Raw genomic sequence first — 15,667 nt, 5'->3', positions numbered from 1 at the left:
TTACTCCTTGTTCTTATTTTGTTTTTTTGCGTCCAATTTAGCAAACTCTTCTTTCCAAACGTTGTTACACTTTTCTGGACTGATATCTGGGAAGACTTTTTCAAAAACTTCTTGATACCATTCGACTGGGATGAAGGTAACACCTTCCTTAACTTCTTCTGGTATTTCTTCCAATTCATTTTCAATATCCTTAGGGAATATAATAGTGTTACAGCCATATCTTTTGGCTCCCAAAGTTTTTTCTCTCAAACCACCAACAGGTAAGACTCTACCAGTTACCGTAATCTCACCGGTCATAGCAACAGTTGGTGGTAATGATTGATTGAGTGCTAACGACAATAACGATGAAGTGAATGAAATACCAGCTGATGGTCCATCTTTTGGAATGGCCCCATCAGGACAATGAACATGAATATCAGCTGCTTCGAAAAATCTATTATCAGGATAATTTTTTGACATAAACAGTTTGACAAATGAATAAGCGATGGATGCTGATTCTTTCATAACGTCTTTCAAACTACCGGTAACATGCATACCAGCATGCCCAGAGCCAGAGCTTATAGAATGTGTAAGGATAGATTCAATGTAGAGAGCATCACCATTACCTGAGGTACTATAAGAAAGACCAGTGGCGACACCTGGTGGTGGGATATCATACACACGGTCTCTGGTATAAATTTCTGGCCCTACGTAATCTTTCAAGTTTTCTGTAGTGACACTTAATTTGATATCATCAGGAATATTTAATTTTTCAAATTCTTCAACTTCTTCAACTTTTTCTTGTTTAGAGTGTTCATCTTTATTTTCCTTTTTGGTTTCTTCCGATGCTTCAAACTCAGTAGCAGTGTTTTCAGATACTTCTTCAGGTTTATTTTCAGCTGAGGTCTCACTTATTTCTTCTTCTTTAGCTGGTTTACTAGCGACTTCTTGTTTTTCTTCAGACTTAGGAGCTTCGATAGATTTGCCTTCTTTTTCTTCTTTCGATTCGATTTGTTCAACAATCTTTAAAGATGCTTTGCTGAAAATTCTACTGATTAACTTTTTAACATTTCTTAAACCACTTTCACGGCAATATTTTTCAATTAACCTAGTAATGGTATCATCTGCAATATCAACATGACCAGCTTGCAAACCAGCTTTCTTTGCAGCATCTGGAATCAAGTGTCTCTTAGCAATTTCAACCTTTTCATTATTTGTATAACCGGAAACATCGATAATTTCCATACGGTCTCTTAAAGGACCTGGGATATTACCTAAATAGTTAGCCGTGCAAACGAATAATACTTTTGATAAATCAACTTTAACATCAATATAATTATCAACAAAAGCATTGTTTTGTTCAGGATCCAAAATTTCCAAGAAGGCTGAGGCAGCACCACCACCACGACTTAAGTCTAACTTATCGATTTCATCAATTAAAAGAAGAGGATTTGAAGTTTTAGCTTGTTTCAAAGCGAAAATAATACGACCAGGAATCGAACCAATATAAGTTCTTCTATGTCCCTTAACTTCATGAACATCTTGAATACCCCCCATGGCAATTCTAACGTATTTACGATCCAAAGCTTCAGCAATTGATTTTGCGATAGAGGTTTTACCAGTACCTGGAGGACCAGCTAAACATAAAATCTTACCATCAACTTTACCAGATACTCTACCTAATGAAATGAATTCCAAAATACGTTCTTTCACATCCTTTAAACCATAATGATCACGTTCCAAAATTTTTCTTGCTTCTTTGATATTGAAACGATCTTTACTATAAATACCCCAAGGAATTGAAGTCAACCAATCTAAATAACGTTCAGTGACACCTAATTCAGAAGAGTGTTCATTTTGGTTTTCCATTTTAGCACTTTCAGTTTTGTAAGCCTCCATAGCTTCATCTGTTAACTTCAAATGCTTCAAACGTTCTTCATACTTTGAGGTTTTCTTTTCTTCTGATTCAGTTAAACCTGCACGTTTCTGTAATTCTTTGATGAATTCCTTGATAAACAAACGAGTTTGATATTCATCAGCTTTTGAACTTAAATTATGTATAGTGTTTTCTTTGATTAAACTAGCTTTCAATTCAACTTTCAATAAATCAAGAGCCTTGGATAATCTATTCTCAACATTTAATTCTTCTAAAATTTCTTGAATTTTCTTAGGTTCACTATGAATGGCTGAAACAACAAAATCAGCAAATTTAGGAGGATCATTAACGAGGGAAGTAACTTCTGCAACTTGAAGTTTTTCCAATGGATTTTTACCACCCATCTTACTTAATAAAGCTTTCAAAGATTCAACCAAAGATCTAACTTCAGCAGAAGCCTTATCAAATGGTAAATCTTTAACTGGTTTGACTGTGGCATAAGATACGTTCAAATTTTTTAAATAAGCGGTTGGAAATTCATCTTGTTCAGTTTCTATGCTTTCATTGGGCTCTTTTGAACCTTCTTCTTCGCCTGAGGACTCGTTAGTTACTTTGGCTTGTTGCTCGCCAGTCAAAGGTTTTCTATCTTCTGGAGAAGATAATTCTTCTAACAGACATCTTTCAAGAGGATAACCTAAAACATTGAAAACTCCTGGTCTTGGAGTCGTATGTCTGATTATTTGACAGTGAACCCCAATTTCATGAACTGAGTCTTTGGTCTTGATCACATCAGTATCGGGTTCGTTTTGATCTTTGACGTGGAATAATACAAAGTAAGGTTCCCTTTTATCAATGATGGTATATATGGATTTAATAACTTCTGGATCAGTTATATTTATGGCGAATGGACGACCCGGTAAAGGAGGACGATCCTTCATTGGGATTGCTAATAAAGGAGGGTACAAACCGGTATCTGCGCTAACAGAGAGCTGTTTATTATCATCATCGTCATTATTATTGTTATTATTATTATTGTTGTTATTATTGTTACTTGGTGGGGTGTTAGCACCACCAGAGGAACGACTAGCGTCAGAAGACAGCTTGGACTCACTTACAGCTGAATCGCTCGAATCCTTTTCAATTTCAGTGTCCTTCTTATTGCTTTCGGGTTCTTCTTTGTCCTTTCCGCCCCCGACATCTTTATCGGAAGGTTCTTCTTGTGCAGAAGGAACGGTGGCATCATCAGTTTCCGATTTCTTCAATGATAGTATAGGATTATCCAACGATGAAGTCGAGTTCAAGACTGACCAAGATGTAGATAAGGAAGGGGAAACACTATGTACAAATTCTTGAATATCTTTTGATGCAAATGGAGTTGAATCCCGGCGAGGGAAATGAGATGGAAGTTGAATCAATTCATCAATCTTGGCTTCATTATAACCAGAACCAGATGTAGCCAACCTTATGCTAGACAAACGGCCCAAACTAGTGGAAGATCTCTTTGAAATCACTCCACGAAGATAACTTCTTGATCTGATCATATTCTTAGTAATTAATAATCACCTGGGCGGGTACTTTGAATTCTTTCTTTATTCAAATCGGAACGCTAGCAATGATACTTTGAGATAACTTTCCAAATCTATACGCTAATGACCAAGAATCGAATACTAATTAAAATTGAAAATAACCCTCTCAACAATCTCTAAACTTAGAGTCCTTTTCTTTGACTTTTTCCAATTGCCATCCAATTATCTCACTTTTTCGTTGACTAAATTTTTATAGTGAGTGTGTTTCTGTGTGCAGTCCTCCGGTAACCCAAAAGGAAGAGCTTTATAAGAGAATATTACGGTGTTCTACGGTATTTAGTGGAATATAAAGGGTATATTAGTCTATTTTGAAGACGTTCTTCTTCTTTTTCTTCTGCAGTTGCAGCTGGTTGAACACGGTGGTGGTGTCAGCCGTGACAGTAGTGTCTTTTGTCACTTGAGGACTAGTAGGGTCATTTTTGAAATTGTCATCATGATAATAGTTCAATGAGTTTATATCGTCTTCTAACTGAAGTTCCTCATTCATTTGACTTGCTTGGCTAGCGGCCAGAGAGGAGGAGACTTGAATTTTGGATGCGTTTGCCTTTAAAATTTGAAGTTTCCTTTTTTTCTTTCCGTGGGATGGAGGTGGATCAGTTGGACGTTTATCGGAAGATTTTCTAGAGGACTTTCCAGACGAAACGTTCATTTGGGCACTGGCAAAAGTTTCGTTATCGGAAGGATGGTCACTGTTATTAGCAAATGAGTGTAGTAAAGAAGTAGAATTGGCCTCGGGAGCTTCGAGATCACCGCTGATGTCGGCATTATCCTTTGGCTTTGGATCTTCTTCGTTTCTTTTATTTTTGTTCTTGTTCTTGGTGAAGTCGGGTTCAAGTCCTGGAGTCCCCAGAGGAGATTCGGATGAAGAGTCAAAAGTTTTCATATAAGTTGACTTTGCTGAACTCTCGACGTCCTTTTCGGGTGGAAGAATGTCTTTGATCCCTTCATTTAAGCTGAATAACTCTCCCTTCACCGGTTTTCCAATCAATGTTTCTACTGGCTGTTTTACCCTTATGGGTGATAGAATACTATTGGCATCATCATGTATCGTACTTCTAAGACTTGTTTTAAGCTTACCCAGCAATTTGGGTAACCTGTTTCCCAAAGAATACTTATTTGGCTCTTTACCTTTCTTCAACTCTTCCTTCAATTTGGTGATCTCTGCGTTCAACGAATCGATTTTGGATTCGTGTAATTTTTCTTTGGTAGAAAATTGTTGTTTCAACTTACTTATAAGCACCTCATACTCTGGATTCTTTTCGGTGATGGTCTTGTTGGCTTCAAATGGACTAGCTGCCCGGGTGATAGCTTCTTCACCACCAACTGGAATCTGATTCAATAATGCAACTTTGAATATCGCCAACCGGATCAAACTCTTTCTTTCTTCGTTTTCATTATCAATCTCTTTTATTCTAGCTATTTTTTTGGATCGTTCAACCAACAAGCTTCCACAGGACATCCTGATATCACCATATAAGAAGAGCTTGTGAAGTCTATTTGTTAAATCAAGTCCTCCTGTTGTTTGTAAACAAATAATGGAGTTATCGCGTATAACTTCATCTCAAAAGGTGAGTAGGCAAAAAAAAAAAAAAAAAAAAAAATATGAAATAAAAAATCCTACTAATATTTGATTTAAATTAGGTCAAAGGCCATGAGTTCCACTAAAAAAGAGTATCACTCAACAGATATCTATCAGGTATGCAATGGAGAACTTCGGCCAAAGGCTAATTTCAACTTTGACGCGCTTTTCCGCTCTCCTTATCATAAAGTAGTTCCAAGAGGTCGAGGGAAGTATGATTTGTACTTAGATAAATCAGCACCTGACTTTAACGAAATGTTTCTATATCGAAGTATTCCTGTGGCCCCCGATGATGTTCTTGGGCATATGGCTGCAAGCAATTTGAAAATACCCATCAAGGCTCGTGAAGAGTTTCCAAAGGAGAATCAACTACCTTCATCAGAGTTACTAAAAGTATTACACTATTATTTCAGTGAAAAGGTAGGAGTTGAACGAGCCAACCACTTGATGCATAAGAGTTTTGATGAAACAGCTTTACTAAGCTTGGGAATGTTGGTCGAACAGTGGGTGGACGATCTTATTGATGACGACGTGATGAAATTATTTTTAGAAAAGGATAATACAGAACCAAATTTTGTTGCTGATTTATTCGATGAATCGAGCGAGTCTGAAGAAGAGAGCGATACGCCACAAGTAGGAGAAGATGTTTCAGATGATGATGAGTCGGAAACTGATCCCATGCAACAATATGATGATGATGAGTTTGTTGAGGATCTGGATAGCTATTCTGATAGGCTGGATGCAAATCTGTCAGATGAAATGCACAGCGATGATAGTATCTCGGATGAGAGTATTGATGAATTATAATGAAACTGTTACGACCTACTTTATTCATAATTTACGTGTATAATTTATGATATGTACTAATAATATACAAACAATGATTGCAAGAAATGAAGAATGAGGTTAATTATTTTCTGGTTCAGCAGATTCAGAAGCAGAAACGGTGGCAGAAGCAGATTTACGAGCTTCTTGTTCAGCAAGAACCTTTCTTTGATAAGCAGCTTCTTTACCTTCATCTTTCGAGGAGGTTTCTATATCGAAAACTCTGTATAAAAGTTCTTGAGAATCTTTTTTATTAACCATCAAGTTTAAGTTTGAAATACCTTTCCATAAAGGTAAAAATAAATCTTCTTTACCTTCTTCTCTCTTGACGGATAAAAACACACAACCATCAGATAAAGTGGATAATTTTTCTGAAAATGGGATATCAATTTGTTTGTTTTTCACATCTTCAATTTTAGGGAATGCATCAGTTAATAATAATTTAAATAATTCTAAATTACAACTTAATTGTCTATTAGAACCAATGAATTTTTTCAAAGTATTTAAAGCTTCACTTTGAACTCTCCATGGACAATGACCATTATCGTTTCTTTGAGTAGTGAAAGCTTTAATACCAGCATGAATTAATTTTAATTTTTGTTCATCCATAGTTAATATAGCACGAACAATTGGTGAAACGTAGTAAATAGTTCTATTTGGTTCACCTTGAGCATTTCTAACTAAAGTACACTCTTTTGGAAATTTATCATTGAAATCATAAAAATCAAAACATTTTTGAAGTTGAGGATGATCAGGAGGCAAAAATACAAAAGGCTCTTCATTAGAATCTCTTGGTAATCTTTCCTTTTTACCCTCTGAGGTACTTGAGGCAGTAGCGGCAACATTTTTAGAACTAATGGAGTTAGCAGTTTCGATTTTTGCTTTTTTAGCTGCTTTATCTTCTTCTTCACTAACTCTTTTACCTTTAGCTTCTGCTTCAGTGTCAATTTTTTCAAAAACAGTAATGAAAAACCCACCAGTGTTTTGTAAGTGGGGATACACTCTAACACAATTTTCTAAACCGAAAGTTTTAGCTTCTTCTTCATTAGGTGGGAAAACAGTATCGGCGACGTCATCGTCTTCTTTGGTTCTTGGTTTGAAGTCTTTACCATAAACAGTCCATTCACTGATACCTTTGCGTCTAACCAAACCCGGTAATTGATCATCACAGTTAACCAATTTAATTTGATCCCCCCATTTACGTAAAGCAGCAGCAACAACGGCTTCATTCTCAATTGGATTCATTGAACAAGTTGAGTAAACTAATCTACCACCTTTTTTCAATAATTGAATACCTCTATTCAAAATTTTGACTTGTAAAGGATGTAAACCTAACCCATTACCAAAAGTAAAATCTTTCCAAACATTAACATTCTTTCTCATGGTGGCATCACCTGAACAAGGCACATCACATAAAATTCTATCAAATTTCAAAAAATCAGTGGCTCCATTTAATTTCAATCTTGGGAACATGGAAGCATCGTGGTTAACAACAACAAAATTTGGTGAGTTCAATCTTTTAACTTGGTGAACCAACATGTGAGATCTCTTGTAATCACTATCATTGGCCATAACAAACCCACTGGCCAACTCTTGTTCGTCGTTAGCATGTAATGCTTCAACCAATTGAGCAGTCTTGGAACCAGGGGCTGCACACATGTCCAAAACATGATGGTGTGGTTTGACATCCATCAATAATGGTGGAATCATTGAAACAGCTTCTTGTCTTGAAATATTACCAACTTCAGTTTCCATCACCAAAAATCTTTGGGTCTTAGCAAACTCAACATTCTTACGAACCAATTTCTTTGGCACATCGATCTGCCATCCCAAATTGTTAGGGTAATAAGCAATATTCTTAGGTGCAATGTTTATTCCTTCTATTTCAATCTTGGCCATGTTTGATACATGGTTTTGCTTGAAGTTTTCCTTAATTTCATCAGCGTGGCTTCTGGACCCGGTGATTCTAAAGGTCAATGGCAAGTCGGTTTGGCAGTGCTTCTTGAAATCATCCCATTCGTTTTCTGGAATAATCCCCAAAGCTTTATAGTACTTTTCCCATTTTTCATTCTCACGAACTAACTCGCTCCATCCGTCTCGGGAATCCTTTTGTCCAGAGTCGTTGGCACGTTTCCCAAAGTTCTTCCCGTTTCTTCTGGCGTTTCTCTTACCCATACTAACTAGTATACTTGATATCAGTGATCTAGCCAATCTATTCACTAGCATTCACTCGACCGATTCAGCTTTTTCAGTAAATTTTCATTTTTTTTTTTTTTTCAGCTCTTCGCGATGCAAACCCGTACATCATTATCTACGCTAACTCCAGTTTGTTGCAAAGCTCAAGTATCATACGAGAGTAATTGCAAAGATACGATTTCCCAACTTTTATAAGACCAAGTTCGAAAACCATTGAAGAAACTGGGTGACTCTTATCGGAATGGGAGTGGCTTTCATACCAAGTGCTCTTCAGCACTATCGGGACTGAAAAGGACATGAAATTAGAGAACAAATAAAGGTGAAAAAACCCATACAAAACGAAAAAAAAAGTCAATAGGAATGTGACTTTAACAATAAGCCAACTAAAATTAACTACAAGGGCATCAGAAGCAACTGATTCCAATATAGTTCAGTGGTAGCTACAAGCACAGAGGAGAGGTCAATAAACGATGGTTTTGGAGGCCTCAGCGAGGCGGAAAATCAGATACAGTGCTGTATGTATACGAGTGGAATATATTTGGGACCCAATACTAACAAAGATTGAATCTAGATAAGTGCTTTCTTGGGGATAACTGCTTATACGAGGTTGAAGTTGGAGGAAACGCATATACTTAAGACGACACCTTTGTTGAGTAGCTATGTGAGTGGTTACTTCACTTCGTTGTCGTCAATACCAATTTTCAATTTGAAGATTTTAAATTTTATCTTGATAAGTTTATTTATAACGGTTAAATTTATGAAATGGGCAATATTTGGTAAGTTATCCAGTAATGAGATAAAGAATTTGAAAGAGAAGGTAAATTATACGCTATGGGAGTTTTTCTTTGGATTTATTATATTTTATCATAATAACACTCGATTGGTATCGAATTCTGATTTTATCATCCAGGATGAGCTTATTAAGTTTGGTGGGTTATTTTTGGTTGTTTTATTATTGAAATGTTTCCATTACTTAAGTGTTTATAGAGCATTTTCAATATTTTATATTAATCGAACCAAACCTAAAATTTTACCTTTTATAAGGTTTGCAACTGGGTTAATCTTACTAAATTTGATTGATGGGTTATTGGCTTATAGATTTTACCAAGAGGTGATGTATAATCATTTATCTTCCGTAACCATTGAAAATAATATTTTGATTGCAATCTTTGGATTCGAAATATTGAATTTATTCCCGTTAATCTTATTAACTAGTATAAAATATGGATTAAATTGTTATGAATATTGGAAATTCGATGGCTTAATAGATAGACATCAATATAATGATTTGAAAATTTTAAAATGGTGTGATTTCAAATTAAAAGTAAATTACATTTGTGAATTTTTAGTAAATTTATTAAGATTTTCAATGACTTGTACTTTTTCAGTCATTTTTTTATATTTATACACTTTCCCATTACATATATTACCTTCATCCTATTTAAGTTTAAGAGTTCTAATCTTGAAAACAAGATGTTTGGTGGATTTGAAAAAAAGACAATTCAAATTACAAAAGTTACTTGTTCCTCCCAATGATTCATTATTAAATCAAAATAAGTGTATTGTTTGTTTTGAAGAGTTTTCAACCGATCATGGTAAAGACGTTAGGGTTTTGAAAAATTGTAATCATCTTTTCCATTATGGTTGTTTGAAAAATTGGATTGACTACTCAAGTTGTTGTCCTATTTGCAGAAAGAAAATTTAAGTATCTGCCCTTCTAATTTTGTTATTTATTTTATCTTCAATTCTTGTCGATGTGGTTCATCGTTTATGGTTTTTGGTTTTTAATGCTTGTATTTCTTTTCAACCTAGTCTTATTCTAGTAATAATAATGTATATTAATTGTCAAAAAAAAAAAAAATTTAAATGTCATTTGTAGAATTGAAAGTTGTATTAAACAGAAAATTAAATTAAATAAATAATGGTTAATTTTAAAAATAGTTCTCATTACTACTCGTTATACCTGCGGTTAAAGTATCTATATCTGGTTCATCGCCCGTTAATCGTTTCGATAATTCTTCTATGTTATTGGGTCTCTTAGAGTCCACCATGGTCTTAGACTCCTCGTCGTTATTCTGCTCGTCCTCCTCTTGGTCTTTTTCATCTTTCACCTGGACTTGGTCTTTCTCTGATTCTTGGTACTCATCAACCCCATTTTCTTCTCGGTTCATATATGATTGTTCTGATTCCTTATCGGGTGTGAGCCCATTGGGATGCTGTTCTTCATGTAAAGATCCATCAATGTCTTGTTCTACTTCTGCTTCTGGATCTTGTTCAAGCTCCTCAGATGGTTGGTCCGAAGCCGGTTCTTGTTCTTGTTCTTGTTCTATTTGATCTTTCAATTGTTGTTTCTGTTGCTTTCTTGACGCTCTTGTTTCTCCCCGTTCTTGTTTCAAAGCTTGTTGTTCTCTATACTTGGCCAAATAAATTTTTAAAACCTCGGCATAATTTTCAAACCCCAAGTCGTACATTGAATATAATATATCCTCACCATTTATGGTCTTCCTCTTCTCTCTTAAACACCTATCACTTGCTTCACTAGTGATAAACGATATGTATTCCGATACACATTCTTGCATACACTCTTTTGCATCTTTAGAAACTTTTGCACTCGGTGGTAGGGTATTTTTCATCAATCTTGCAACATTAGCTATGGGTAACCATCGATCTTGTTCTCTCAACTCAACATCGTGGGTGTTTAGCGAATTAGCATCCATTTTACTTGCTTGATTTTCTTTTCACTGGCACTTTTCTAAAAAGTCTGTTCTAGTTTCAGCTTACTGGAATTCTATGCTTTTATTTTTTTTTTTTTTTGAGTTTTTCACCTTATAGAACTGTAACTGTTTTGGCAACAAAAATCTGACTGTCCTATTTTATTTTCCACTTTGTATATCAACGAAAGAGCCAATAGTAGGCTGGATAATCTTAGTAAATGCGTATATTACTTTAGCTAAACAACTAATGGCTAATTTTGTTTTCGTTCTCTGAAAAAAACGGTGAAAAATGGGTTTTGATAATTTTGAGAATACTTATTTTGAAACTGTACATTTCTTCTAAACTGTAAATGATGGGACACGTATAGAGTCGACTAAAGACATCAAGGACTTTGGCATTATTGGTAATATTGACAGCAGAGACCAAGAATGGCAACTAATGATGCCAGTGGCCAGCATTCGATTACTGGAGTATCGTTTTTGATGCTCACCCAGGTATTTACCAAGTTGTCGACGTTTTTATTGAATCAGTTGTTGATTAGACTCATATCCCCCCAGGTATTTGGTGTTGCTACGTATTTGGAGTTCTTGTTGTCTACAGTGTTGTTTTTCAGTCGGGAAGGGGAAAGGTTGTCAATTCAGAGGACTGAGAATGTCATTGATGAAAAGAAGAGTAGCAATTCATTTGAATCTGGTACCAGAAGAGGTGTTTTACAAAGTATTATCAATTTTGGGTACCTTCCTTTGATGATTGGTATTCCAATTACGGGCTTGGTGTTCTATTTACAAAATAAAACCGAAACTTTCCAAGTAGCTCTTTATTCGTTGGATTTCAGTGCTTATATATTAACGTGCATTGTGTTACTGATTTTGTTGGAATTGGTGTTGGAACCAATTTATGCCATTAACCAATTCAATTTGAATTTCAAAAGAAGATCAAAGTTCGAGAGCACGGCAGTGACCCTTAGATGTCTTGTTACATTTTCTGTTGTATTCTTTGGGAAGAAATACTCAACATTAAAAGCATTTGAAGGATTGGCTGTTTTGGCATTTGCATTGGGTCAATTTGCTTATTCTTTGGCTCTTTTCGTTTTATACCAAAGCTCCTTCTTTCAAGATAATGAACAGAACAATTCTCTTTTCATTAGTAGAATTCACTCTACTGAAGGAGAATATTATTATTTGGATAAACAAGTTTTCAAGATATGGCTAAATATATTCATTCAAATGATATTTAAACATTTTCTTACAGAAGGCGATAAGCTCGTGATTAACTATCTATGTACAATTACAGAACAAGGAGTTTATTCTGTTATGACAAATTACGGATCTATCATTGCCCGTTTATTATTACAACCAATTGAAGAATCATTAAGGCTTTTGTTTACGAAGCTTTTCATAAACAAGTCAAATGATAGCATCAAAAAGTCACACGAGATAATGACCTATCTTTCCATTTTTTACCTTAATTTTTCGGTATTAATTTGTTTGGGTGGTTTTACAAATGCATCATATTTACTTCGATTTTTAATTGGTGGTCGTCTTTCAAATTGGAATGACTCCAATATTTTTGAAATATTCCCCCAGTACATTCTTTATATTCCTTTCATGGCCTTCAATGGTATTCTAGAAGCATTTTTCAGCAGCTGTGCTAACGAGCATGACATCAATAAATTTTCATTCTTCATGTCAATTCTGGCTCTCACCGTTTTTGCAGCTCTGTATTTTTTCATCAGCTATCTTGAAATGGGAATTAGTGGCTTGATTTTGGCTAACATCATTAATATGGCCTTAAGAATCTTATACTGTTTGACCTTCATTAAGAAGTTTTATCTTGAAAATAGTATAAAAATAAGTTCTGTGAGTGTCTTGCATAAGCTACTTAGTTGTGTTATACTCGGATTATCAGCACAGTCGATTCAATGGATAGTATTAGGGAAAAAATGGTATTCTGAAACTTCCATCGACCTTATCAAAAGTGCAATAGTATGCTTCTTGTGTCTCGTTGTCATGTTGGTGCAAGAAAGAGCATTACTCAAAGAACCTTTGGCAATGGTCAAAGGTAAATTCAAAAAAGACTAAATAATTAAATATCTACTAGCAAAATAAGTAATATAATAGACTAATCATCACTACGCTATTCCAATAATTGTAATTACACTTTCAAAAATTTACAAAAAGAAAGAATCGGAGTCGTAACACCAGATGCTTTCAAATCCCTACCAAGACCAGAGAAGATGCCATCCGTTTCGCCTCCACCACGGGTGATGAACTGTGCTGAATTTCTTCCCTCGAGTGATACCACCACTCATTGCTAGGATCTGGTAGGATTGATTACTCGAATCCCCAGAAACCCGACCGCAGGGATCGACCCGGACACTTCGTCTGTAGTAAAGACAAGAAAGCACACAAACAGCGCACTTCTGCCAAACGCCATCACAGCAACGAATTTTCGCAAATTAGCATTCCTGGGAGTGTTTTACTTCACTTGTTTTATAAAATAATGAAAATTAATTTTTTCATTTCCAGCTTTTCCAAGGTATTTTTTACTTAGTGACGTAGCACTATACATAAATAGGTCAAAAATACTTCAATCAACGTTGAAAAGGAAAATAGTGTGAGAAAAAAACACTTAATGTAGCAACTTTCGGTGATTTTTTCATCTCCTTTGCTTTCCTAATCGCTGCTGGTGAAGAGCAAAAGCCTAGGCTTGATGCTGGCTGCCAACTTTCCTTATACTTTTGCTTGGGTGTCTGAAAATTGGCCACTGGATCAAAATGTGTTTTTTGCAACCAACAAAAAATTAAAAGCCTTTAGTAGGTTATGTGTAGATTATAGCCTTATCTATACACAGTTTTCACACTTAGTGATATCCCCTTTCTGCAGTCATACGCTTTCAATTACTAGACGGCGATAAATATTACTCACATAAACGCCAACGTTGTCAGAAGAAGAATCATAGAGATATTCAACGAGCACTTACTGTTGCTATAACTATATACTTTAATGACAAACGTTTATAAGAGGAAATCGTACACCAGTATACACATAATATCTCTGTACCTCTGAGAATATCCTTAATAATCACCAGCGTCTTGATTCAGTACGCTATTTGCTATCGGGTTGATCCTGCTCTTTGGACTACTTTTCAAACTTTTCGTCAGCAGCAACACATTAGTTAATAGGAACGTTAATATAAGTCTCGCTAAAGTAGTCACTTCGCAATTTTGCTGCTAAACAACAGTCTTTCCAGCAAAATGGAATAAGAGGCTATAGCTGAACCACAACAAGACATCCGTCTAGACTCGAGAACATCAAACCGATTCGAATACTACTTATTTCGTTCGATGAATCAAAAGCCAGCATTAAATGTGGACTCAGCTGGACTGCAAAACATGGCCAATGAGTCAAATATTGATAATCGTTTACTTCATCTCCATAATCTTGTTGCGTGAAATGCAGCAGCTAATGACAGGACCACAGATCTACAATTGGTGCACAAGAATTCTAGACACCAAACAGTAGCTGTTGGAGACTCTCAATTCTTGGTAAATACGACTTTTTAGGCTTACCTTGACACCTTTAGCCATGTAATGGTTCCATGAATATGTTGAATTGGATATTTGTCCTGCATAAGCTCAATTCTTTTTTTTTTTTTTTTTTAATTTTTTTTTTTCTATTCAATCTTCAAAGTTCATGGAACCATCAAGACAAAGGTAACGGTTTGAAATATGTCGATTGTGGAGTTGCTGAAAAGCGTGGATACGTTGGCTAAACTCATCAACCAAAAAAACCAGGAGCTTGAAAGTCTAAAGAAAAACTATGACCAGAAATTAGGTCAAATAAACGATTATATAGAGATGATTCAAAAAGACGAACCCCAGACCAAATTGGAAAGTATTGAAGATGGAGATTTTCTTAATAAGATCAATGAAAGAGTGACTTGTCCCAACTGCGATCATGAAATATGGAATAACGAATCAAAAGAATCCGACTATCTACTAATACCGAAAAAGAAGTTAAAATATTTACTTGAAGATTCAGTAGAATTCAAGCAGTTGAGAATAAAAGATGATGAAACACATACATATAAAAAGCATGCCCCTTTAAATAACAATGGGAAGTCCAAAAGAGTTTGCTCTTACTGTCACAAACCAGGCCATCAGCGAGCTAGATGTTTCAAGAGATTAAATTCTGAAACCTGAATTGAGCTACATCCATTTGAAACTAATCTAAATGTATATTTCGCTTCAAAAGAAGAACACTATAGTACAATAAATACATTATTTAATTTACAAGTAATGCACATCACTCATTAATGGTTAAAAGGAAACATTAAGTTCGCTTATTTAGCGGATTGAACTAAAGCCTCTATATTTGTAAATTTTGTTAGTAAAAAAAAAACCGTTTGTGATAATATGATATATTAACATACCTCTTCTAGATGCATCCTGTAATAAGGTGCAATCAACAGAATTAGGATTCATGTGGACATAACGAACAGTGGATCCTCTTATGAAAAGGTTCTTGGTGGCTTTTAAATGTGGATACTTGATTTCGTTGACTGTAGAAATATTATCCAATTTCAAATTCAAGTATTGATCAACGGATTTTAAGACACCTTTGATTTCTATATCGTTCTTTAACTCAACTGTGACTTCTTGATCAACAAGAGTCTTGAAAAAACTGAAAAACAACATTTCTATTGGATTGACGCTTGCAAGTGAACTTAAAACTGTGAATACCTAGTCATTTAGAATTCATCTTGCTCACCGAGTTTTCATTTTTTTTTTTTTTTTTTTTTTTTAGTTTTTTCCGTGCGCTTATGTAATCGCCTACGAATCTTATATCTGGCACATACGTATATAAAATACTTAGTTATATTGCAATTGATGAGCCCCTTGAGGAGCAT

At 35.2% G+C, this 15,667-nt stretch overlaps 9 protein-coding genes across 9 annotated transcripts; 4 read left to right on the top strand and 5 right to left on the bottom strand.

Annotated features, from left to right (window-relative positions):
* On the bottom strand, positions 1-3,396 carry PIM1 (ATP-dependent Lon protease; the record flags this gene model as incomplete). The annotated part of the gene is made up of 2 exons (XM_020222372.1): positions 1-2,972; positions 3,192-3,396. 2 exons carry the CDS (start codon positions 3,394-3,396, stop codon positions 1-3), a joined length of 3,177 nt encoding a protein of 1,058 aa, XP_020074677.1.
* Positions 3,397-3,703: 307 nt separating this feature from the next.
* On the bottom strand, positions 3,704-4,952 carry HYPBUDRAFT_153842 (uncharacterized protein). The gene has a single exon (XM_020221760.1). It carries the CDS (start codon positions 4,898-4,900, stop codon positions 3,740-3,742), a length of 1,161 nt encoding a protein of 386 aa, XP_020074676.1. The 5' UTR covers positions 4,901-4,952; the 3' UTR covers positions 3,704-3,739.
* Positions 4,953-5,075: 123 nt separating this feature from the next.
* Positions 5,076-5,995, top strand: HYPBUDRAFT_153841 (uncharacterized protein). The gene has a single exon (XM_020221759.1). The coding sequence runs from the start codon at positions 5,093-5,095 to the stop codon at positions 5,825-5,827; it is 735 nt and encodes a 244-aa protein (XP_020074675.1). The 5' UTR covers positions 5,076-5,092; the 3' UTR covers positions 5,828-5,995.
* On the bottom strand, positions 5,927-8,020 carry HYPBUDRAFT_113516 (tRNA (cytosine-5-)-methyltransferase; the record flags this gene model as incomplete). The annotated part of the gene is made up of 1 exon (XM_020218976.1): positions 5,927-8,020. The coding sequence occupies one exon, from the start codon at positions 8,018-8,020 to the stop codon at positions 5,927-5,929; it is 2,094 nt and encodes a 697-aa protein (XP_020074674.1).
* Positions 8,021-8,461: 441 nt separating this feature from the next.
* HYPBUDRAFT_13034 (uncharacterized protein) lies at positions 8,462-9,746 on the top strand (the record flags this gene model as incomplete). The annotated part of the gene is made up of 2 exons (XM_020219425.1): positions 8,462-8,556; positions 8,613-9,746. The coding sequence occupies exons 1-2, from the start codon at positions 8,512-8,514 to the stop codon at positions 9,744-9,746; spliced, it is 1,179 nt and encodes a 392-aa protein (XP_020074673.1). The 5' UTR covers positions 8,462-8,511.
* A 164-nt stretch (positions 9,747-9,910) lies between these two features.
* HAP31 (Hap31p) lies at positions 9,911-10,978 on the bottom strand. The gene has a single exon (XM_020221758.1). It carries the CDS (start codon positions 10,756-10,758, stop codon positions 9,973-9,975), a length of 786 nt encoding a protein of 261 aa, XP_020074672.1. The 5' UTR covers positions 10,759-10,978; the 3' UTR covers positions 9,911-9,972.
* A 206-nt stretch (positions 10,979-11,184) lies between these two features.
* On the top strand, positions 11,185-12,837 carry HYPBUDRAFT_158447 (glycolipid translocation protein; the record flags this gene model as incomplete). The annotated part of the gene is made up of 2 exons (XM_020222371.1): positions 11,185-11,428; positions 11,462-12,837. 2 exons carry the CDS (start codon positions 11,185-11,187, stop codon positions 12,835-12,837), a joined length of 1,620 nt encoding a protein of 539 aa, XP_020074671.1.
* Positions 12,838-14,478: 1,641 nt separating this feature from the next.
* On the top strand, positions 14,479-15,068 carry HYPBUDRAFT_153838 (uncharacterized protein). The gene has a single exon (XM_020221757.1). It carries the CDS (start codon positions 14,487-14,489, stop codon positions 14,958-14,960), a length of 474 nt encoding a protein of 157 aa, XP_020074670.1. The 5' UTR covers positions 14,479-14,486; the 3' UTR covers positions 14,961-15,068.
* SNP3 (Sm-like protein) lies at positions 15,002-15,490 on the bottom strand. The gene is made up of 2 exons (XM_020219394.1): positions 15,191-15,490; positions 15,002-15,126 (listed from the first exon to the last, which is right to left on the bottom strand). The coding sequence occupies exons 1-2, from the start codon at positions 15,453-15,455 to the stop codon at positions 15,101-15,103; spliced, it is 291 nt and encodes a 96-aa protein (XP_020074669.1). The 5' UTR covers positions 15,456-15,490; the 3' UTR covers positions 15,002-15,100.
* Between the last annotated feature and the right edge of the window lie 177 nt (positions 15,491-15,667).

This window comes from Hyphopichia burtonii (assembly GCF_001661395.1).
Source record: "Hyphopichia burtonii NRRL Y-1933 unplaced genomic scaffold HYPBUscaffold_7, whole genome shotgun sequence".
Taxonomy (NCBI): domain Eukaryota; kingdom Fungi; phylum Ascomycota; class Pichiomycetes; order Serinales; family Debaryomycetaceae; genus Hyphopichia; species Hyphopichia burtonii.
The sequence above is the reverse complement of the archived record's forward strand: the minus strand, read 5'-3'. Positions and strand labels throughout refer to the sequence as shown.